This window comes from Aulostomus chinensis, chromosome 13, assembly GCF_037954235.1.
Source record: "Aulostomus chinensis isolate RoL2024-O1b breed Wild chromosome 13, RoL_Achi_v1.0, whole genome shotgun sequence".
In the NCBI taxonomy this organism is placed as follows: Eukaryota; Metazoa; Chordata; class Actinopteri; order Syngnathiformes; family Aulostomidae; genus Aulostomus; species Aulostomus chinensis.
The window spans coordinates 17,896,251-17,919,171 of NC_141332.1; the positions used below are offsets into that span (position 1 = coordinate 17,896,251).

The following is a 22,921-nucleotide window of genomic DNA, read 5'->3' on the forward strand; positions in this document are numbered from 1 at the left end:
ATGTTTAAGAATTTTGAGTCAGTATACTTGTTTTTTGTCAAACATTTCTGGGCATAACACTGGACCTTGGACCAGACAAAAAGCTGAATTAGGATCATCAAACAAATTTAATAAAACGGGGAGGAGCACAGTGACTACTGACCTTAAACAGTATTTTGTTTTCTTGCAATAAAAGCAGAGGTCAAATAATGCGGAAATCAGCAAGACAGCTGTTATATATATATTTTTTTACTGTTGACGTGATAAATAGATGCATACGATATTTTCACGTCTAACTTGAGTCGATTGTTGCGCTTGAATTGTTAATACATAACCCTTTTGTTAATAGTTTTATTTTTTATCACCATGACTTTAGATTTTGAAATTTTGTCCTTACAAAGATGGCCCCTCGATTTGCTTGATATTTCCTTTTCCGGGAATTGTGACGTCACTGTGACGTATGACGCACGGACGTGTTCGCCATACCATCAGTTGGCGTATGATAACAATAAACAACCCTGTAACAAGAGAGACACCAACAGGACCTGTCGCCGCAATTCGACCCAACCTGCCGAAAATATGAGCCGAGACAGCAGCAGACATTTGGAGTAGCGTGTCGTCAGGCAGCGGCAGACTCCCGTCGGTCCTGACACAAAGGATTTCCGAGTTTTTGTATCAAGCCCAGGGAGAAGTAGAGTTACGATTTACCCCTTCCCTAGCCCCCTCTAGCTAGCTGTGGCTCATTCCTGTTTTTTGCCCACTTTGTGTTAGCCTGTTATGCAGTTGCCAGAGGATTGTATTCGCACTCGTTCTCCTCCGCCACCTCTTCGCTCCCTCTCCCTGCTCTCTCTGGCCCTATGTCTCGCTGGCTTTTCCCCTGGTCAGGCTCAATCAAGAAGCGGGCCTGTCGATACCTCCTACAGCACTACCTCGGTCACTTTTTGCAAGAACGCCTGAGCTTAGACCAGCTTGGCTTGGACCTGTACAATGGCAGCGGGGTCATCAAGGAGATCAACCTCGACGTCTGGGTGAGTTTTGGAAACGCGGGGAGTTGCGGTCAACTTTCCCACCAGCGCGGCCGTTCGTGGTGTGTTTGTGTCGGACTCGTGGTCCTCTGACTGTTTCGCAACTGCACTGGAGTTCAACAACAATCTCTAACGTCATGCTGTCAGCCAAGCTCGCATTTCTTCGAGGAAGCACTTCTGGAAAGGACATCATCATATTAGCTGTCACAGTCCTAATAAATATTACAGACATTTCATATGAGATGAAAAAAAATGAACCCAGTGATACTTTGGTGTTTATGTCTTCTTTGTCACTCACTGCCTCCTCTTTACTCCAGGCGGTCAATGAGCTTTTGGAGTCTCTTGGCGCTCCTCTGGAGATAGTGGATGGTTTCGTGAGCAGCATAGCAGTGACCATCCCTTGGCAAGCTCTGCTCACTGATCACTGCACCTTAGAAGTGTCTGGTCTCCAGATAACATGTCGACCCAAGTATCGGACCAGTAAGTTCAACGGCAGTTTTGGAAAACTCTGTCCCCCTCTCCTCCAAACTATTACTGAGTCCAGCGAAGTGCACTCATGGCGCTCAATGTTTTGATGATTGGGAGGGGAAAAAACAAAAACTCAGTCAAATGTGGTTATGTTTTCACCCAGGTGGGGGTTGGGACTCTCAAGGCTGGTCATCAAGTATGACCTCCAGCATGCAGCTGGCTCAGGAGTGCCTGAAGGACCCCCCAGAAGCATCCGAGGAGCCACCTGCCCCGTTAGAGGGGCTTGAGATGTTTGCACAAACCATTGAGACGGGTGAGTTTAAGCTAAAATCACGTAAACAAGTAATCCCTCAGTGATACCGAGAATAGTTCTCTCATGGGAAACCCAATATTAAACCACACATTTAAGATTGTTTGAACACGCTGGTGAAGTTATATCTGTCTCCCCATCTTGCTTGTGTGCGCAGTTCTTCGTCGTATTAAAGTAACCTTCCTTGACACCATTGTCCGCATCGAGCACCAGCCCCTGGACCTGGAAACAGGCGTTGCCTTAGAGGTGCACATCAAACGGTAGGTTGGAGCTTTTTTGTCAACATTCTTCAAATGCTGCAGAAAAGAAAAACAGGAGGACTTTTTTTTCTCTCTCTCAGTGCAAAGACCTTTTGATTACCACTGTTCTTTCATGTTGTTTGCTGTATCTGGTTTTATGCCGGGGTATTTTAACGGGTTTTTTGTCATGATGCAGTCCTGCATCTATTAGTCAGTGGTCAGCAGTAAGACTCTCCACATACGGTCACAGTCTTCATTAGGTCAGGCTTCGTTTGTTGGATACATATTTTTCAGTTTTTACACCACTTTACACGTGTTCTTAATTCTATGATAAATATGCAGTTTTACAAAGTTATGAAATTCACTGTGAACATACTGTATTTTGAAATGCAAGAAGGGACAGATATCACTATTTTACCAATAAATGCAGATAGAAATCAGCCTTTAAATGCAGCTTCAGAGGCGCTATAATTGCTCTTATGTTGCCGATATGTTAATATTGATGATGTACACACTTAAACATGATCTCAATCAACAGAGAAAACTGTTGAAAATTATAAAAAACATAAATAAATCACACTTCCTCTTGTGACACTCCTGATAGTTTCCAGTTATGTGGTCCAGTGGTATTCTCGTGAAGGTTAGCTAATGCTTAGCCAGCGCAGTTAACAGCGCTTAACTATCAATGTAGCAACAAATAATGCTAAGGTCCTCAGTTAACTTTCGTAATTCGCACGTGTTGAGGCAGAGCAGCTGGAGGACATCAGAGGGAAAGTATTTTCTCCACACAAAAGGATCCAGTGTAACACAAATAATAAAGTAGTGTTTTATATTGTAATTAATGAGGAATACTGCACTCCAGAAGTGTTCTGATATGAAATCCTAGCTATGTGCACCTAACATTTGAAGATGGTGGAGGGTGAAGGTGCTGGCACAATATGAAACGTTTTCAGTTTCAGCTCCTTCTTAGCACCGTGATGTGCGTGTGCAAATGTGTGATCACAAATATTACTGCACTCCCACATTAGCGCTTTTATTACCGTTAGTGGAGAGCAAAATGAAGGCCAAGAATTAGCTTTCATTTTCTCTGTGCTGATGTGGTGTCAGCAGATAAGGAGAAGAGGCCCCTGCGCTGGTCGGAACCTGCATTCTTTGGCCTTGTAGTGTCAAACAGCCTAAGTGTAACAATGAGCAAGGTTTAAACGGAAGGTTTTGTCTGGTTCCCATTGATGGATGGATGGATGGAATAGTGCTTACTGTGGTTTTATTTTAAGTTATTTTAATTCTTGGTGATTGAAGGACTTTTTTCTGTATTTTTGATGGAACAATAACTATTAGTGAGTCAGCTCATTCAGACCCGATATAAACGTGCGTCCTGGGGGATCCGATCGCAGGCGGACAGCTCTATATTCACACCTGCGATTGCTATGAGTCTCTGCGTGCATCTCAGGCGATCACATCTCACTTCTCTCCTCCATAAACACATTTATTGTTCCCATTTTCGAACATCAAATGCTTTTATTTAAATGGCAGCTGTCAGTATCACTGTCACTTCCTTTTGAAAGGATGGTTCACCCAAAACACGAAATATGTTCATTATCAAAGGCAGCACATTGTTGCCACACTAGGCTTTTTATGGGGGGATCAGGATCCCATTAAAATGTGTTATTATTGCATTATAATGTTATGTTTTCTCGACACGTTAAAAAATGGGAATTTCATTGGTTTAACAATATAATATTTCTTGCATTAACCTAGTCGCTAAGATGTTTGATATACTCATTATTTCTTTATAGACTTTGCAACATTTTCAGGCGTTTTTATGGTAATGAGCATGCACTTCTGCTCACGGTGAAGGGCGATCACTCAGTGAGGCCCAGGTCATATTTGCATTCACACTACAAATATAATGTGGCTACATGTGGCTCAGGCCATCTTAGCTCAGTCCAGCTTTTTATGGCAAAATGAAGTGCAGTAGTCCAGAACACCTGGTACTAGGAACAGGGAAAAGGAAGGAACCCAAAAGCCCAATAGAGCATTGATTTAATGTTGACTTGAAGTGAGACAATTCCTTGCTTCTCCTTCACTTGTAGCTACTGTTGGTACGACCCGCATGTGCTGTGACTCGGGTGGTATTTTAGAACGAGTGTTACGGTGACACGGTTGAACCCTGTTTTTCCTGGCATATTGACAAAGCTGCTCAGGATGGTTGTGTTGATCAAGGGTCACCATCCAGTAGACTCTGTCATCACAACAATTTGAACGCAGTTAAGCATGTCAGAGCGGTGCTGTGTTGGATAAACAGGAGGCGTCTGATCCTTCTGATCATCTCTCCTTAGATGAAGGCACTTAGGAGAAGAAGCAGGACATAGATGGAGGCCAATGATAGACTTTATTGATCCTGCCCATGAAATTAGTGTAACTGCTGTGAATGTGCAGCACAGTCCAATAAAGTGAAGAATAAAGAGTGACTTCAGTGATAAAACTAATCGGAAGGACAAGAAAATCAACATGGAAAATGAGCATTATGTACAGCATATGCATCCAAAACAGTGATAGTATTAAAAATGACAAAAGATCAGTAACAATAACACGTGTAAGAAGGAAGAGAGGCATTGAGATTGAAAGATTTAAACATCCTCTCACATGTGTGAATATGTACTCTACAATAATGTGTCTGACAGTATTACTGCATGAAACAATGCGATGCAAGAAGAGAAACTATTTCTGAGTGGAGCGCGACTTTGATGTATCTTCATGATAAAGATCAGTATGTACAAAAAGAAGCACACGTGAATTCACCTGTCACATACAGGTGAGCTGTGGTACAGGTTCCTGACTTGACTTGACATGACAGACTACACTTGTCATATTTGTAAGTTTTGACACTGTTTGCAAAATCTATATTATCAGTCTTGAGGTTTCTGTCCTCCAGTAGTTGTATTGTGTGTTTGTCAAAATTTAAATCTTTAATCCGGTCTGTGGCTCGACACAATGCAGAAACAACGCTCGGTCTCTCATTCTTGTGTTAACTGAGTTATTGATGATGTGCTCCAGGCTGGAGTACTTTGACGAGGCGGTGCGAGACCCAGCCAGCCAGACTGCCGTGCCTGTCGACATCCACCAGCCGCCCGCCTTCCTGCACAAGATCCTCCAGCTGAGTGCTGTGCAGCTGCTCTATGACAGCATGGGAACCGCACAGGTGACACACACCTCAGTAACAGTCAAATTTCATCCTCTAGCTTCATGTTTGGTTCTCTCTTATGTTGTGTCCCATGTATATTATCTTTGTTTCACATGCTACCTATTTAATTCACGTTTTTATAAACCCAATATAGTCCCACTAAAATCACTTTTAAACCAAAGAAATGGGTACAGACAGCATTCAATATTTGTTTTTTCTCTTGATAGATAGTGTCAGAAAGTGCAAAATATAACCGTAACACAAGCTCAAGCTCACTTTTGTCCTGTAAAGCCTTGTTCAAGAGTAGCCCTCTAATATTGTGTTTCTCATATAAAATGAAATGTTCTTTTTGTATTTGACTCCGATATCAGGACAGTTGACGAATGTTTTTGAGGACTGCAAATGGTCAAAGATTGTCTTGTTTTGTTAGGGTCCTCCTGATGAGGACCACCAAAACTCGGCTACGGCTAGTGAAGGCGAGGAGGAGGAGGAGGAGGAAGAGGAGGAGGAAGAAGAAGAAGAAGAGAGAACACCTTTGACTGTTCCTTCCTGTCCACCATCTCAGCCGCTGCTCATAGGAAGCTGCTCCGGTTTCATTGAGACCACCGTCAAGATCAAACAGAACGACATGCTGCCTGGACCAAAGGTGTGTGTGTGTGTGTGTGTGTGTGTGTGTGTGTGTGTGTGTGTGTGTGTGTGTGTGTGTGTGTGTGTGTGTGTGTGTGTGTGTGTGTGTGTGTGTGTGTGTGTGTGTGTAATACTATATCCTATATCATAAAAATACAGTTGCCCTCTCACATTGACGACTGCAGACTCTTGTCTTTTTATATTCAGTTGGAGTTGGATGGGAAGGTGGGCTGTGTCCACATGCTGCTGTCTCCAGATCAGATAACTCATCTGACAGACCTGCTTGCAGCTCTCTGCATTGACACTGGTACAGCAAAACACACTGTGTAACACCGGGCATGAACCTCAATCTGGGTTCATATTTTTGATGTCTGAGGCCAACACTGACGCAATTAAGTTGCAGCAATAAACTGTCTTTGAGGTATGACATTTAAAGTTGGGATGTCTTTGTGCATTGGCCTAAAACATCCAAAACTTGGTCTTTCCTCCTCAATCCTTTTTTTAAATAGGACACTCTTCATTCGTAAAACATCTTTCAAGTTTCTATCATAAACTCACACAAAAAAAAGTTTCAGCTTCTCTTAAGAGTCTCTGTCACTGATAGAAATCATGTAATACAGTATGCCATGATTTTTCTGAGACATTTATCGTACACTGAAAATCTCTTACCTCTGTCCTCTACCCCAGAGCCAGAGTCTAAGTGTAAGGGGGTACACAGCCGTCCTTTAGACTCGGATGACCTGCGCATGATTGAAGAAGACCTCAGCAAGCAATTAGGCTCCAGTCCCAGGGAGAGGGACTTAGATGCTGATTCTGACCTGGAGCCTTACGTCACCAGTCTGGAGAATGGAGGTACGCTGGTCCACTTCTAATCTGTCTAAGATGCCTGTCGAATGCATTCACACTTGGCTGGATACATTGTACCGTGCTGAAGCACAATTGTCTCTCCTTCAGCAGACATTCTCAGAAAGACATTTGCTTTGTATTTCTTTTAATGGCTCTGATTTCCTAGATTTTGTTCCCTTTGAACATGAAATGATGTGCTCTAAATATGACTTTAAAAACACACCTGCTTCTCCTTCCCTTTCAGCTAAGTTTGATGATGTGTTTGTGTGTTATATTTAACTTATTTGTCACTTTTTGCGTGTGTGTATGTGCGCATGCATGTGTGTGTGTCTGCAGAAATGTTTTACTCCATGGGTCCTGCAGGGATGAACAGTAGCGTGACATCGGTGCGCTCTGGCAGCGAGCTGTCAGATAGTGACATGGAGTCTTCTACACACAGTCTAGCAAGCCTCACTCAGCCTGTTGCACTGTCAGCACAGGTATAGTCTGTCTATGTGTGTGTATAAAGTTCAGCAGCTGCACTGTAACTGTTGTTACGTGTAACATGTTGATAGCATAACAAGCAAAAATTATTAATCTCATTAAATTGGCAGCATTGGGAACAATAGTATTTATCATGTTAAATTTCTATCTCTTTATGGTTTTTTTTTTTAAACGTTTGGATAGAAGCAACGCAAGCACGTTATAAATTTGTGCTTCCCCTTTCGTATTTACAAAACCATAGCACAGAATGTCTAATTGTACTCAAATTGTATCTGATTAGTTAATAACCCCAATATGTTCCCTCTCAGGGCATGATGAACTGTCCCAGGAGGTATCCTGTCGCCGGCTGTCTGTCAAGTCTACCACAAACCAGCCATGGAATCAGAAGTACAACCACTGCATTTCTGAATAAAATGTTTTTTTGCGGTGCAATGAGTGAATCTTTGGGGCCAAAATCAAGTAATGAACAAGAGAAATAGACAGTAACATGTAGGGTTGTTAGGCTCTTAAGTTTTTTCTTTGAATAAATACACTTAAAAACAATAACAACCGGCATGTACCACTTTAAAGAGCTATTCATCATGTGTCAGTGTTGTCTCCTTCTGTGCAGGACGCTCACACAGCGGCCAGTCAGAGCAGCTGAAACCGGATGCTTTGCTTCGTGTGACTCTCGGTGGACTCACCCTGACCCTGCTGCAGGAGGACCCACCTGCTAAAGGGGATGGAGCCTCTTCATTGGCTCAGGTGTCTCAGGTGTTTTTTCGGGAGCTCACTTTCTTTAAGGACAGCATGTTCAGCGAGAGAGACTTCCACCATCTGAGAGGTGGATTTGCCAAGGCCTGCCCTCACTCCCATCTAAGGTAGAAAATTTCATAGGTGTATCAGCGTTCATGTTCCCATCTCTTTTTATTTTAGCAAATTTATTTGAATTTATCGAAATTAGAATTGATGTTTTAGTGTTGTGTTGTGGCCACCTCTGCATGGTTCTCACAGCTGAGACATCTGATCTTTGATCCTCCTCCCAGAGTGACAGGAGCAGCAGTGCAAGTTGCTTGTGAGATGCGGAGTGGGAGACGCCACAGTCGGGCGGTGACCTCTGACCTTTCCTTCAGCAGACTGGAACTGTTGGAGTGCCTCTGGGAGGATGGAAAACCTCAGTACAGCGAGGTGCAAAAACTCTTCCTTTCTGTGTTGTTTTTAGTCTCACCACACTGCAGATTTTATCACATTTTAAAAATACAATTGAGAGTAATTAAAATCATCGTCTTTAAAGATTATGACTAAACTTTTCTGTTTTCTGTTTGTCTCTTCCTCCTCATAGTTGCTCCAGTTCCAGAAGGCTGGTCTGTTCACAGTGGGAGCTGCGGCGAGACCCTGTGCCCAACTGCATCACAGCATCACTGAAAAACACATGCGCAAGGTATTTCTATACAAACACACACTGGCGCCTGTCCATTTAAACATGTTTGTCCTGAGTATTGCATATTTAAGAGTAACTGACCCCCTGGGTTGAGCCTTCCTCTCCACTGCATTTTGGAAAATGCTAAATAGTGGGTGTGTTCCTGTGGGGGCTGTGCGTATGTGCGAGGAGTGAAAATGAGCTGGCCAGGCAAAAATGAAGAGTAACAGAGATTTTCTTGTTTAGGTGTCGTGTCTATTAAAAATGAACTTCACATTCTGTACCCAGAGAACAAATGCTCACTGATGTCGACAAAAATACATTCGTTGGTGGAAACTAATGGACAATTGCTGTAGAAATAAAAGCGTTGTGTCTGATTTCATTCTGTGTGTTTATTTTTAGAATTCTTGCACATTAATAATCGATTAAGATCATTAAATGAGTGCATTTGCATGTGTTGGAAGGGCAAACAGCGGGTGGTGCGGCGGGACAGTGTTGTGCGAGTGGAGTTAGCAGAGCTGAGTGCCGAGCTGGACCTTGACATCCTCAGTCGATTGGGAAACCTGAGCAAGGCTTTCAGCCACTGTCCCTCAGATGCTGTTGGACCTGGACTCATGCAGGTGGCGCCTGTCATGCATTATATTCCCTCATATGGAAAATCTGTGCACTTCTCCTACAATCCACGTTCAGCCAGCTTGACCACTAAGAGACTTTTTGTTTTCTTCTCTCAGACCCAGAGCAGTGAGCTGTGCTCCTCCTTCTCCCTCCTCTCCCCACATGCCATCCTCAGGCTTCGTTTCCCCATACCTGACCTGCGGCCGTTCCCCGAGCGCCATCCTCTGACCCAGAGGGCGGTGCGGCAGGAGATGCTTGTGTTGGAGCTTACAGAGCTGGAGCTGAAGCACCAAGAAGCCCCAGATCTCCAGAGGGAGCAGCCTGCTCCTGGGCAGCCGTGGGCCCCCTGCCTCACCCAGCTGCTGGAGGCCTCCTTCACTGACCTGCATGGTGGGAACACACACAGCCACATCCATTAATTTGTCTTGATTGATTCATATTAAGAGCAACTATCAGGCTAAAAATCCTCGAATTATAGATATCTTAAAGCAAGCAAGAAATAATAGTGGTATATAGTAGAATATAGTCTCTCTATGAAAGTAATCATGCCCTGCTAAAACTCAAATCTATAAGTTTTTAATCTGGTTTTTACCTAGCCTCACCTGTGGCTGTCTCCAGTGCAGTTCTGGTTTTAGTCAGTAGATGGCAATAAGACACAATTTGCATGTCAGAGCTGCTGCAACATGCATTCTTCTTGAAAAAATGAATTATGTTTATCAGCGGCAGGTTTTTAAAATCCTAATCTAATATAAAGTCTTAACTACAAAGGTCAAATAAATTGAATTGAATAGAAAGTCACATAAGATTAAAATACTCAAGAAAAATTCCAGTGTCTTTTAGGTTTAAGCTGCTGCAGTACTTCAAGAGCGTGGTAACCCTACCGCAGACAGGTTGGGTTTAATTCGACAGACATGCAATAAATCCTCCCTTCATGAAGTGTGATTTATTTTAAGGTCATTTGGAGGCTGTAATTTGTGGTGTTGAACTGTACTGGGTTCTACTGTGTTCGACCTCTCAGTATTCGTGCAGCTCGGCAGAACCACAAAGCACAGACCTGCACTTCCTCCATATTTGAATCTGTGACTGAAACCATCATATGTCTGGATGGTTTTGTTTTGTTTTTTTCTTCATCTTGACAAATGAGTTGAATAAAAGAACTGTGGAACGTTGAGACAGACCTATCAAGGTGCACCTTATAAACTGGAAAATATAATTCTGAGCTATTGTCTCCTTGTCTCCTCACACTTCATCACTTCAAAAATAAGTTCTTGGCTGCATGAGTAGATAAGTGCACAAGTAATTTGCCTAAATTTATTTCTTTTATTTTGGCTTACCTTTTTTTGTAGTGTAAATGAAGAAATCTGAGCCATTCACTGGATAAGATGCTGTTTGGGATTATCGTGGGTTTTTTACATCAAAATTTAGATTGAGAATTTTGTGCAGATGCTTTTTTCTATTCTAGTTTGATGTTCAATAGCTTCAGTATCTCGGCTAAGTTTGTGAGCTATGTTTTTTTTGTCGCTTATTTAAAAATATGAAAGTGACTTTCATATGCTACTGTTCAGAGTTGTAAATTGTGGTTCAACCAAATCTTTTACCATATGAATCTGTTGTTTATATTTAGGGTCATACGAGGGCTGGGAGGGAGGCTCCTTCCCCTGTATCAGAGTGAAGAAGAGTCGTGAATCGTTGCCCAGGTTAGTGGCAAAGAATATAAATGCTAATTTGATGTTCTTCTGTCTAACTTGAGTCATTTGTATACGCTGGACTACCTTCCTAAGTCAGTCTTTTGCCATGCTTTGCTCAGGATATCGGTCCGTGTGAGAGGAGGTGAAGCTCAGGGTCAAACAGCAGGTCTGGCCGGAATGAACCTGAGCCTCGCCAGAGACCTGGGCGCCGCCTTCTTCGAAAGCCACTGTGAACTCAATGACAAAACCAGCTCGCCATTTTCCTCAAACCGCACCATGTTTGAGACTGAGGAGGTGTGTGGAAAAAAATGCTCTGCTTCTTTACATACACATGTCATTTTTCAGCCATCTTGTCAGGATGCCAGCACTAACTCAACCATCCTCGGTTGGTGTAGATGGTGATCCCAGCCGACCCGGAGGAGATGCGGCAGTTCCAAGCTCAGTGCGTGGCTCAATGTCAGTGTGCGGTGGACATCAGCCTGCCACTGGCCTATATCCTACTGCCCAGCAAACAGGCTTTCCAGAGCATCTACAACAGGTAGGTCAGGAGGGTTGGTTGGATGTGAGATTAAATGGTTGAATATTTTTAAAACAAAGAATAGAAGCTCTTCTTTTAATCTTATAAGATTTTATTGCACCCAGAGTTTCTTGGTCACGAGATGCACTTTACCTTCTTTACCAAACATTTTTTTATGTTTTTCATGTCACTGCTAATGCTGTCAGAAATGGCTGCCAGCTTTGTTCTGTTGCTGTTTTTGGACTTAAACATCAGTAGTAAGACTGAACTGGATTAATACCCTTCACAGGATTAATAATGACCTGTTGATGTGGGAGCCACCTCCCCCTCCTCCCTCCTCAGCCCACAGCCCCGAGCACCGCCGCCATCATCATAATGACGAGTTCCAGCTCTGCAAATCAGCTTTTAGACTGGGTGAGTTCAGTTATAATGGAGAAGCATCATTAACCTGTACATGTAGTAGTCATGACAGTAAACTAAGAAATCCATTTGTATATATTTGTCTCTTGTTATCTGAGCCAGAACTTGGAGGTAGTCTGCCAAAACATCTTTTGGTAATCAAACAGGTTTTTCCATCTGCTCTTTGTGCTGCAGACTCTGACTCAGAAGAGGATGAAGCTCAGTTCTACTTGGCCAGTGAATCAGCTGGGAGGACGAAGTCAGCCTCCCACCTCAACCACAACCTCAGCCTCCTCTCCCTCACGGTTCTTATCGGCAAAGGTCGTCTTCAAGCCAGGACGGACAAGAAAGTGAGTCAATCCATGAGAGAATAATTTAAATTAGAAAAAACAGCACTCTCACTGAATGTTGATTTTATCAAATGTAGGAGATATTTCGCAAACATGTTTTCATTTTTATAAAGTGATTTGTGAGTTTCGTGACCGTTTTTATTTAATCACTTTAGGAGGACCAGAATCATGGAGAAATTGTGCTTGACCTTGAAGGAGGGAAGATGTTCAGTGTGGCACAGCACCAGAATGACCCAAATCTCAATTTCCTGTGTCTGGAGAGCAGACAAGTGGAACTCTACCATCGAGGTGCACATGATCACATACTTTAAAAACATGTTTGCTTTAATCACTCTGAATACACATGTCATGTATGCAAAATTGTATGTATGTTTTTTGTTTTTCCTCCCTCACCACTACAGCAGTGGTCAAACACACCGCCATTCCAGAGCGGTTAGAGATGCCCAGCTTCACTGCTCCAAAGTGCCTGGATCCTACCATTTACCCCACGGAGGTCGGAGTCAGCAGTGTGAGCGGCAGGGAAAGCGATTCACAGATGTTGTCCACCGCCATCAAAATCACTCTGGATCCGCAGAGGAATGTCAAGGTATGCATTTGCCGCGACGACGCACCAAATCTGTCGTGTTGCTGCTCATTCAAAAAAATGTTGAACAGGCTTGATGATGATTCTTGATCTCATTCACACACATCTCCACCTTGATACACCTCAATGTTAAGTTGGTGCACGATGAAAATTAAATGGTTTTTGTGACTCCTTCCAGGAGTTCCTTGTTGCCCTTCGACTGCAAGGTGCCACCATGCGACATTATGTGACACAAACCAATCACAGCTGGCATGAACAGGTAAAAGAAACAAGTCACCTCACATTTGTATGCAATATTTTCCCTGCATCTCTTCATGTTCTGACCATGCTAAAAAGTGCTTTGCCCCTCATATTCAAAAAGGGCCTCTTCTTTCCCTCGACCAACATTTTTTACATTCCACATTCATACAGAAATAGAAATGTATGGATGTGGTAGTGTACAGGAAGGGGTTCTACATTTATCCAGCAGCAGTGGTCCAGAGTGGTGAAGTAGCACTGGAGTTGAAATTAAGCTGCAACTTTCACCTTTGTGCAACCCACAAACAAAGGCTCTTAATTGGCTTATTATTGTTTGATATTCAAGCACAATTTATGAGGTACATTTGAGATGGAAATGACTTACACGTGAAGCAGGTTCAGCAAAACAAGAAAGTACACATAAATTCACAGTCTTGAGCTGAACCTTCTTTCACATCACTTTTGGGACATATAAACATCATTATTGTCGTCTTGCTGATTGGTTGATGGTTATCAACAAAGCAAAAATCAGCTACTAGCAATATAGCAGTAAAGATTTTTTTTTTTTTTTGGAGGGATGATTTAATTTGTTCTGTGTGTGTTTTTTTTACAGCTAGTTGACTTCCTGGATGTCATTGATGACCCCATTCTGGGATACACGGCCCCTGCCGTCATCACTGTCCTCCACACACACCTTGCTACCTGTGCTGTTGACTACAGGTGTGTGCGTGAACAATGTTACTGTTGTGGTAAAATCCTATTATATATATTTCACTGTTCTCCTTCCGCTGTGTTCTTTTTCAGACCTCTGTATCTGCCACTGCGAGTTTTGTTCACAGCAGAGTCCTTCTCTCTGTCCAGTAATATCATCGTAGACACTGCCACCTTCCACCTCAGGTACACCTAACCCCCATCTGAACACTAACAAACTCCAACAAACGAATAAAACGTACAGGACTGAAAATCAGCGTGATATTACTCTTGTTTTTATTTCTTGTTGCTGTCTTAAGTCGTGTTTTTATTACGTTGTTTTTAGATTCATCCTGGATGACTCTGCTCTCTACCTCTCTGACAAATGTGAGACTGAAGTAGTGGACCTGAGGAGAGGTAAGTCACGTGACACACGTGTTCTATCATCTGCAGATATGACGTAGTTAGTGGAACAGACACTTACATAATGATAATATAAAAGCAGAGTGGTACAAGCACACCCCTCCACATTGAGACACACTTATCTTAAGAATATCTAGACATTTTAAAGTGGAAAAAATATTGAGGTATAATTACGAAATGCTGAAGTAGACTGAAGGGCTTCTGTAAGTACAGGTTGACTACAGTTATGTAATCTTGGTCAGACTCATGTTTGTGGTTGTATTTGAGTTTGACCAGATAACTGTCGACAGTAAAAAGGAAACTTCTTATCTCCTTCAGAATGTCGTCTTTCACATTGTCGTTCAAAGTTGGAGTGGCAGTTTGGAAGATTTACATTTTCTTTGGCGGTTTGCACTGCCTGTACAAACATAACCTAAGAAGCATACATTTAAACGCTGTTTTCTTTTTTTTTTTTTTCTGTGATGAATGGCTATTTGTCTTACGCTATATAGCCAGTTACTCTACCTGTTGGCATGTGATTTCATGCTGACATGTTTATATTTGCACTGTTGGGAAAATAATCTGTATAGCAAAGTTGCGGGACGGCTCGTCTCCATCCTTACAGGATGGTTTTGTGTCCAGTGAGCTTTTAGTTGACTTACTTTGCTGAGCAGATGAAAGGACAGAAGCGTGTTTGTGACATTTTTATGTATACAAAACACACACAAACACAATTGTTAATATCGAGGTCGGCTGATATGACCATCGTCACAGTCTTCACTGGAACCTAATTGTCATGAAAGGCCTTGTTGATATTTGTGATATAAAACGGGCATCATTGTCAAAAAAACCAACGTATCTCTTTGTGTCACCCAGACTATGTTTGTGTTCTGGACATTGACCTGTTGGAGCTCGCCATAACCACATGGAAAGGCAGCGATACGGGCAAGCTGGTGAGTGCTGGCCATCTGTTTACATACATTCTTTCCCTGCCATTCTCACCCCGCAGTTATGTATTGCCACAGAAAAGAAAATGACCAGGATAGCCAAAAAAATGTGAACATACACAAAACATTATAATTTTGTTGAGTTTCCTTCAATGAGAAAAACTAAAACAAGCACAGGCTTTGTGTTTATAAATATTGGTTTTACTATAATGGCGTTTCACTGTAATCTCAGCTCTCAATTATCACTCTTCATCTGAAAGTGAAATGTGAACTGACAAGGCAACAATAAACATGTCATCCCTCAACACTCATAACAGCTGTCACTCAGAGGGTCTGTAACAAGTTAAGAAAGTTCGAGGGGGAGAAATATTCTATTTATTTAGGGATGGTTCACTGAGAGCAGAGGAAGACTCTTTTACAGAAACGCCCTCATCGCAAACACCATCCTGAGGCAGGACTGAACCATTTAATGTATAGAGAAAGGATGTTGGATGATAGATAGAGGCTCTCTGGAGGAGAAAAATGAGGCTAATCTAACTTTATATGGGCTGGTCAGAAAAGAAAAAATTGTGTTTGGGTCTAAAAAAGCACATCCACCAGATGGCCAGTGCAGCCCTGGCTGGAGTGGTTTGAGTTTAAGGGCCTTGCTCAAGCCTGCTTCAGAGGGTAATGCTGCTTTTGGTCATAAGCACACTTGTGATGAGGAGTTTCAGTTAAAGTCTGATATGTGTAACAATGCTGATATGTCTGCAGGTCCATTTGCCTGCGCCAGACCTGTCATACAGACTCAAAGGCTCTATCGCTTTTCTGTGCCAGCTTTCGTAGTATTGTATGTCTTGTATGTATTTTTATAAGTTTTTCCACGGTAAAATATCTAGCTCAGTACATACAGTGTCCATAATATACCATGTGTGAATATATACCGATAAGGTTTATCAAGAAGTGCTGTGTGCCCTGATTGTTTCCCCAGTCTCAGCCATTGTTTGAGCTCCGCTGCTCCAACAATGTGGTTCACGTCCACACTTGTGCTGATTCGTGTGCTGCCCTGGTCAATATGCTGCAGTACCTGGTCTCCCAGGGTGATCTGCATCCCCCACCACGACACGCCTCACCAACAGAAATCGCCGGACAGAAACTACCGGTAACAACTATTCGTTCATTCCAATTAATGTGAACAAACATTGACAAGTAATAGTAATACATAGATATTTATGTAATAAATGTAGGCAACAGATAGTGCTAAAAGTGCTGTCTGTTTACAGTACTAGATATTATGCACTCAGCTAAGGTATTTACCCAGGATTACCAAGAGTCTTTTATATGAAATTTCCTTTGCAATGATGATGACTGGAGTAGAAATTATTTTTAGCACAGCGAGAACAGAATTGTTGTATAAAGTCATGTAAAAAGGGCATAAAATTTCAGTGTGATATTTTTGTTTTGTTAGCTGTCTGAGAGCCCTGCGTCAGTGCTGCCCTGCCCGCCAGCTGAAACTGCTGAGATCAACCAGTATGACCTGGCTGATGCCTTAATTGACACAGAGAAGAGCCACCAAGAAGAGTGTTCGGATTCAGGTACTGCAGAGATCACTTCATCTCCTTACAACTTACTTTACATCTGTATGTTGCAAGTTTCTGTGTTCATCACAATGTTTAGTCACTGTAAAGAAGATGAAGTCGCTGATGGACCCTAGGTTCTATGTCCAGGTTCACCTTCCATGCCAAGAGGCTCCCCCGTCTCTGTCTACCTGTTCCCCGGTGAAGCCTCAAAGCACAACCCCTCCGTGCTGCAGACGGAGGACTCAGAGCTTGATGGACTGGTTACAACAGCGACAGAAGCACAAGCGGATCTGATGTCAGAAGAAGAGTCTGATGGCTCCACCGACAATGATGACTTTTGCATCCTCGAGGCTCCTGGCATGGGAATTCCTGTGAGTCTGACTGTTCACTTTAACTTTACTGTCTATTTGTGATCTGCTTCTTCTCCAGTAGCTTCCCCCACTCCTGTACAATTCATCTTACTACTTATTAAACGCCCACACTGTCCTCCCTCAGCCCAGAGATGGCGAGCCCGTGGTTACTCTTCTGGCCGAGGGGCCCATCCGGGTGAAGGACAGCCACTTCTCGAGGCCGCGAGGCAGCTCAGACCTGCTCCGTGCTCCTAGCCGCTTCCCAGTACCCCAGAGCAGGGTGGTGCTGCGGGAGATCTCTGTGGTCTGGCATCTCTATGGGGGCAAGGACTTTGGTGGAAAGACCTTGTCCATTCATGCCCAGCATGCAAATAGGTGAAACACATATTTTATACACACCTTTTATATACCTGGGCAACTGCCCAAGTAAAGTCTATGTGTGAGACCCCTTAAATGGTCTGCATGTTTTTTAACTGCCTGCAGTTTGTTTCCTTATTATTTCTCTATACTGTCTCTCTTCCTCCATCCAGGGGTCGCTCAGTCCCTTCTGGTATTCGTGGCTCTCCCTCCCGTTCTGTTGGTTCCTCACGTCCACAGAACTCCTGGCGTTGGGCTGGAGGCAGCGGCCGTCAACACAGCCTGCTGATGGAGATCCAGCTCACCAAGGTGTGTGTGTGTGTGTGTGTGTGTGTGTGTGTGTGTGTGTGTGTGCGTATGTACAGCAGTGTTTTTCAGCTCGATTTGCATTTTAAACCATCACAGTGAGGAAATTTTTCTCACCTCTCACTCTGTCAGACACAGTCCATAGTTTGTTTGAGGGTTAAATTATTTTCTAGAACACATAGCTTATGTGAACAAGCTTTGTGTTTCACCTTTCAAATCAATAGGGGGCAGCAAATTCCAACTGTCTTATGAGCTGAGTGTGAAGCCTTCCAGTTTACCATTTGCCAGTCAGTTCTTATTCCACCACTCACCTAATGGTTACAAGCTTTGCAAAGAAAGAAAGAATGAGATTTCTGAATCTCATGCTCTCCTTTTCCCTGCTGTAATAAGAAACGCTCAGGACTTGTTTCATCTATATTGTTTTCTGATGTTTGCCTTATACAGCATCCTCAGTTCAAGTGAGGAAAAACTTCCCATAAATAACTTTTGCATCATATCAGTGTACCTGTCCTCTGTCACATTCCTCCTGTTTCATTCCCCAGGTGTCCTTCCAGCATGAGTCATACCCAGTGGCAGTGGTTGGACAGGATGGGGAGGGGTCAGTGCCGGCTGGGGTCGGGGTGGGTCCTGGCAGCGAGCAGCCCCTCTCCAGACAGGTATTCATCGTCCAGGAGCTGGAGGTCCGAGATCGTCTGGCCTCTTCCCAAATAAACAAATTCCTCTACCTCTACACCAGCGAGAGCATGCCCCGCCGAGCCCACTCCAACATGGTGAGTTATTCAAGCCAGATGTTGGAGGTGTCCGTTTCAAGAGAAATGTAGCAGCTTGGGTTTATTTAATCTCTTACAGTCTGCTGAAACAATTAAACAATGAATTTAAATTTGTACAGGTGAGAACTGAAATTCGTGATAATTAACACGGACCGCGTTTGATTGTTGTAGCTGACGGTGAAAGCCCTGCAGGTGTGTCCAGAGTCTGGTCTTGGCGGTCCAGAGTGTTGTCTCAGAGTCAGTCTGTTGCCGTTACGACTCAACATAGACCAGGTATGTTTCATCACTGAACAGTGAGTATTTCAAAGGGCTGGTATTGAATTTAACCATCCCCCCTTTCCTCTGCTTAGATGTAACAGATCTCCACCTCAAACATTATTTATCAGTTACAGCCATTATTGCGTCCACTATGTAGCCAATCTTACTGGAGGAAATCTAGATTGTATGAAAGATAACCCATGGGATAAGGATTCTGGGAAGTGTAGTTTGTAACCCCTCCACAGCTCACCAACCTGTTTGGTCTTTTCCCTCCCTCGTCTAGGATGCGTTGTTCTTCCTGAAGGACTTTTTCAGTAACCTAGCTTCCTCTGTTAACCCCTACCTGCCTGTGGATCCTGCCACTGAAGGTGAACTCTTCTTGTACAGTACTTACTGCCTGTCACAGGTTTTGTACATAGATTGGTTGCTTTATATTTCACCTCATTGTGTTTTACTGTATCTCCTGCTGATGTCTTCATACACACATTTTCAGTGAAGGCAGACCCCTCCCAAAAAGTGTCAGAGGAAGCGGAGCCAGCGTTTGGTCTGGGACCTGACCTCACAGCCTCAGTGGAAACTACTCACAGTGAACAGAGCTCATCGTCTGCTGGCTCCTCCTCCTCCTCCGACCAGCCAATCTACTTCCGGTACGTTAATTTACCTAGTGGTCGGTCAGTACCACTACTGCTATTGCTATCTGTGTATTAATACCAGCCTTGCTCCTCCCTGGTATCTTTTTTAGGGAGTTTCGTTTCACCTCTGAAGTGCCTATCTGGCTGGACTACCATGGCAAGCACGTCGTCATTGAGCAGGTGAGAAGCTATGACCAGCTCCCCCTTCACTTGACCTGACTCAAAAAAGAATGAATCAGTCATCCAGTTACTCTGTGTGTTCACACCCATAATCCCATTCTGGTGGCACAGGGAACGTTTGCAGGGATTCTGATCGGCCTGGCCCAGTTAAACTGTTCTGAGTTGAAGCTGAAGAGGCTCTGCTGCAGACACGGGTAGAAATACACACAGCTGATGTTCTCATAGGATGCTTCAAATTCATTTCTGAGGACTGAGAAAGACTCTCACATTTTTAGATAGCTGAAACATGTGAAACAAGTTTGTTTGTGTTTCTTCTGCCATGTTTCAGCCTCCTCGGTGTCGACAAAGTGATCCAATACGCTGTCACAGAGTGGCTGACAGACATCAGGAAGAATCAGCTGCCAGGCATTCTGGGAGGTGTTGGCCCCATGCACTCTGTCGTCCAGCTCTGTGAGTTCATACTCATCAGTTCTGCAGGGAACAAACCTGCTGTTCTCAGTGTGGTGAAGCATCACTTTAACTTGCTTTTACTCACTCCTTGGTTCAACCCCTCCAGTCCACGGGGTGAGGGATCTCTTCTGGCTGCCCATTGAGCAGTACAGGAAAGATGGACGCATTATCCGAGGTCTCCAGAGGGGGGCAGCATCCTTCGGCACCTCAACAGCATCGGCTGCTCTGGAGCTCAGCAACAGGCTGGTGCAGGCGATTCAGGTACTTTTCAGTGATGATCATGGCTGGTGATTAACAAATGGCAACTCTCAGATAGTACTTATGTGGTACCTTGAATATCTTTGTGTCTGCTAAAGAAAAACGTGACCTCGGCAATGACCTGAGCCATCACACACATAGCAATATGTATTAGCTAAAGGAACTTCATCAATAGCAATGAATTTATTACAATTTTATGCATAAAGCTCAAACTCTCACCCACAGTCTCTATATCACACTGTAACGGTTGATTTGTTTCCCACATTTGCAGGCCACAGCAGAGACAGTGTATGACATCCTGTCTCCGACACCCCCATTGAATCGTTATGCCATCACCGAGGGCCGGGCCCCCTCCAACCGGCCGCGGAGAGCTGCCCAGCCCGCAGACCTCCGAGAAGGTGTAGCTAAAGCCTACGACACAGTGAGAGAGGTCAGTCTCCTTGTGATGGACATTTTTACTTCTCTCTGATATTTTAATTGCCAACAAATTAACTGGTCAGAAATTTACTGACCAGGAAAAGAACAAATTTATCGAATCATTGATTGCAGCCTGACTCTGAGTACCTGTGTTGACATCATATCTTGGTGACTTGTGAATATGTAACAAAAGATTTGATGCCTTCAGTGTTTGGAACTAAATACCTCTGGACTGTCTTCTCTACAGGGAGTGATCGACACGGCTCAGACCCTGTGCGATGTAGCATCCCGCGGCCATGAACAGAAGGGTCTACCTGGTGCTGTGGGCGGGGTCCTGCGACAGATCCCGCCCACTGTGGTGCGACCCTTAATAGTTGCTTCTGAAGCCACTTCCAATCTGCTTGGTGGCATGAGGAACCAGATCAAACCAGACGCCAGGAAGGAGGATTTCCTGAAGTGGCGTACAGAGGACGGCCAAGAATGACGACATTCTGTCTATGTGAAGAAGTGCGTGTGTTTGTGTGTCTGAGAGAGATTTGGGAGAGCTAAAGCAGTGAATGCAGGGTTCGAATGTGTAATTGCATGTGTGTATGAACTAATGAGTCTGCGTGTTTCAATGCAAAAAGAAGGCAATGACTAACTACTGCTGCAGTTACTGATGCCCTGTGTTTCACGTGATTCCATTCATATACAGATTTTATTCTTGTTTTTCATTCAGTAGAAGTTCTGTGAGTTTGTGTCCCCTCAGTATTATATATTGCAGATTCCCCTCACTGTTGGTTAAGCGTGCAAACATATCGCCTTCACATCATCCGGCTTCATTCTCAAAACAACTGAGGGCAGACATACACCATCATCACTCTAAAGACTGGGGTCGGGGACTGTGGGTATCATTCCTGGCACACTGTCCCAAAGTGTTAATAGAAGGCTTGAAGGAGCCAAAACTCAAGCAAGACTTCCACAGGGCCCTGGGGCGGACATAGATAGTTTAAAAAAAAAAAAAAAGTATCTTTTTAAATGTCTTTAAAAAGTGTCTGCTCAGTTTAGTTAGTTTGAGGCCACAAGATATAAAGTGCTTCACTGATTTGTTTCCATAAGATCTAATTTGTACTCAGTTTAATTGTTTTGGGGTCAAAAATTATAACGTGTGAAAACATCATTAAATTGTGGTTAAAAAAATGTCTGGAGGGCCAAAATGATCAGAGAGATTTTTTTTTAACTCACTCATGTAAGGTAATTTGAGGACACAAGATATAACTTCTTAAAATTATATAATGATTGAGGGAAAACCTTATTTCTCATGTCCTTAATTCATTCGATTTAAGGAATGTTATATCGTGTGGCCTCAAAATAATGAAATTGAGGGAACAAAATTGTTTTCTCTCTGTAGATCCTCTCCAGGGCTCCGAATGCTTCAGTGTATCTAGGTAATCCTTGCTGGTACAAAGCTCCATGTAAGTAGTAGTACTTCTAGGTATGGGTACGTTATTTGGCTCTGCTCTCTTAAGTTCTTTGACAGGCTCTTATGTGTCAGTGGCTTGGACATGACAGCACAGTTACATATATTTGGTTCAGTTTCCAACACTATGCACCTGCCGCCCTCAGTGCTGCTATTTGTGCCATAAATCTAGCAGATTGCCCTTTTAACTTGCTTCTGTTGCCTTCCTCAAACCTGCAACCTTCCAGCAAAAATAATGGCTCATAGTGATAATCACACCTGACTGAATAGAAACACTCGAAGCTTCTCAGTTCTGTTGCGTCGACATGTGTTTGTATCTGGGCTCAGATTTGTCTCTCTGAAGTGAATCGGTAACTCTGATGTCAGGAAGTGGTTTTTCTACCTACTTCTTTTTTTTTCTTTCTCCGTTTCCATGGGGATTTTGAGACGAAGAGTGGTCGGGATCTGAATCAGCCTGCTCTGTCTGCAAAATTGCTTTGCCCACTTCTTTAGTTGCCTTCCTGCTTTTTTTATGTTTCCTTATGTTTTTGTAATTTACTAAGTATTGTCATAATTATTTTCAAAATGAGAGTTGATTGGATGTGAATCTTGTGACAATGATGGATGAGAACTTGGGGTTTTGTGGTTTAAAAATATTTTACATTTTTATCTTTTAATAAGTGTAAAAGATATGTGTCCCTGTGTGTAAGAAAGAGAGAGTGCGAGTGTGTTTGTGTGTGCGCATGATGCATGTCTGTGAGGGTGAAATGTTGATGCTTGTTACACTTCTTGTGTGTAATTATTTACTATATCATAAACTGTATGAATGACCTGTATAAAAAGACAAGGAATATAAAAAAAAATTAATACTAAAAATAAAAAGTTTGAGTAAAAAAACTGGAAAAATGTTGTCCCTGTTAATTTTTGATAATTTCTTTTTTAATTTCTTTTATTTTTT

At 43.1% G+C, this 22,921-nt stretch overlaps 1 protein-coding gene across 2 annotated transcripts; it reads left to right on the plus strand.

Moving 5' to 3' along the window:
- Nucleotides 1–476: 476 nt before the first annotated feature.
- Nucleotides 477–22,859, plus strand: atg2a (autophagy related 2A). 2 transcript variants are annotated; one of them, XM_086221773.1, is made up of 42 exons: nt 477–1,007; nt 1,322–1,484; nt 1,636–1,785; nt 1,940–2,042; nt 5,079–5,223; nt 5,636–5,851; nt 6,040–6,139; nt 6,520–6,684; nt 7,015–7,157; nt 7,470–7,548; nt 7,772–8,021; nt 8,187–8,328; nt 8,483–8,581; nt 9,025–9,180; nt 9,292–9,565; nt 10,800–10,872; nt 10,983–11,157; nt 11,259–11,401; nt 11,670–11,794; nt 11,975–12,129; nt 12,285–12,417; nt 12,531–12,715; nt 12,891–12,971; nt 13,563–13,669; nt 13,754–13,846; nt 13,986–14,056; nt 14,918–14,994; nt 15,959–16,129; nt 16,436–16,562; nt 16,695–16,918; nt 17,043–17,272; nt 17,428–17,563; nt 18,103–18,330; nt 18,502–18,603; nt 18,872–18,956; nt 19,082–19,235; nt 19,331–19,400; nt 19,512–19,594; nt 19,729–19,850; nt 19,957–20,111; nt 20,380–20,538; nt 20,773–22,859. In XM_086221773.1, the coding sequence occupies exons 1-42, from the start codon at nt 837–839 to the stop codon at nt 21,007–21,009; spliced, it is 6,057 nt and encodes a 2,018-aa protein (XP_086077899.1). In that variant the 5' UTR covers nt 477–836; the 3' UTR covers nt 21,010–22,859. The 2 variants fall into 2 exon arrangements, with proteins under 2 accessions (XP_086077899.1, XP_086077900.1); XM_086221774.1 differs by having other exon boundaries at nt 12,534–12,715.
- The last annotated feature ends 62 nt before the right edge of the window (nt 22,860–22,921 follow it).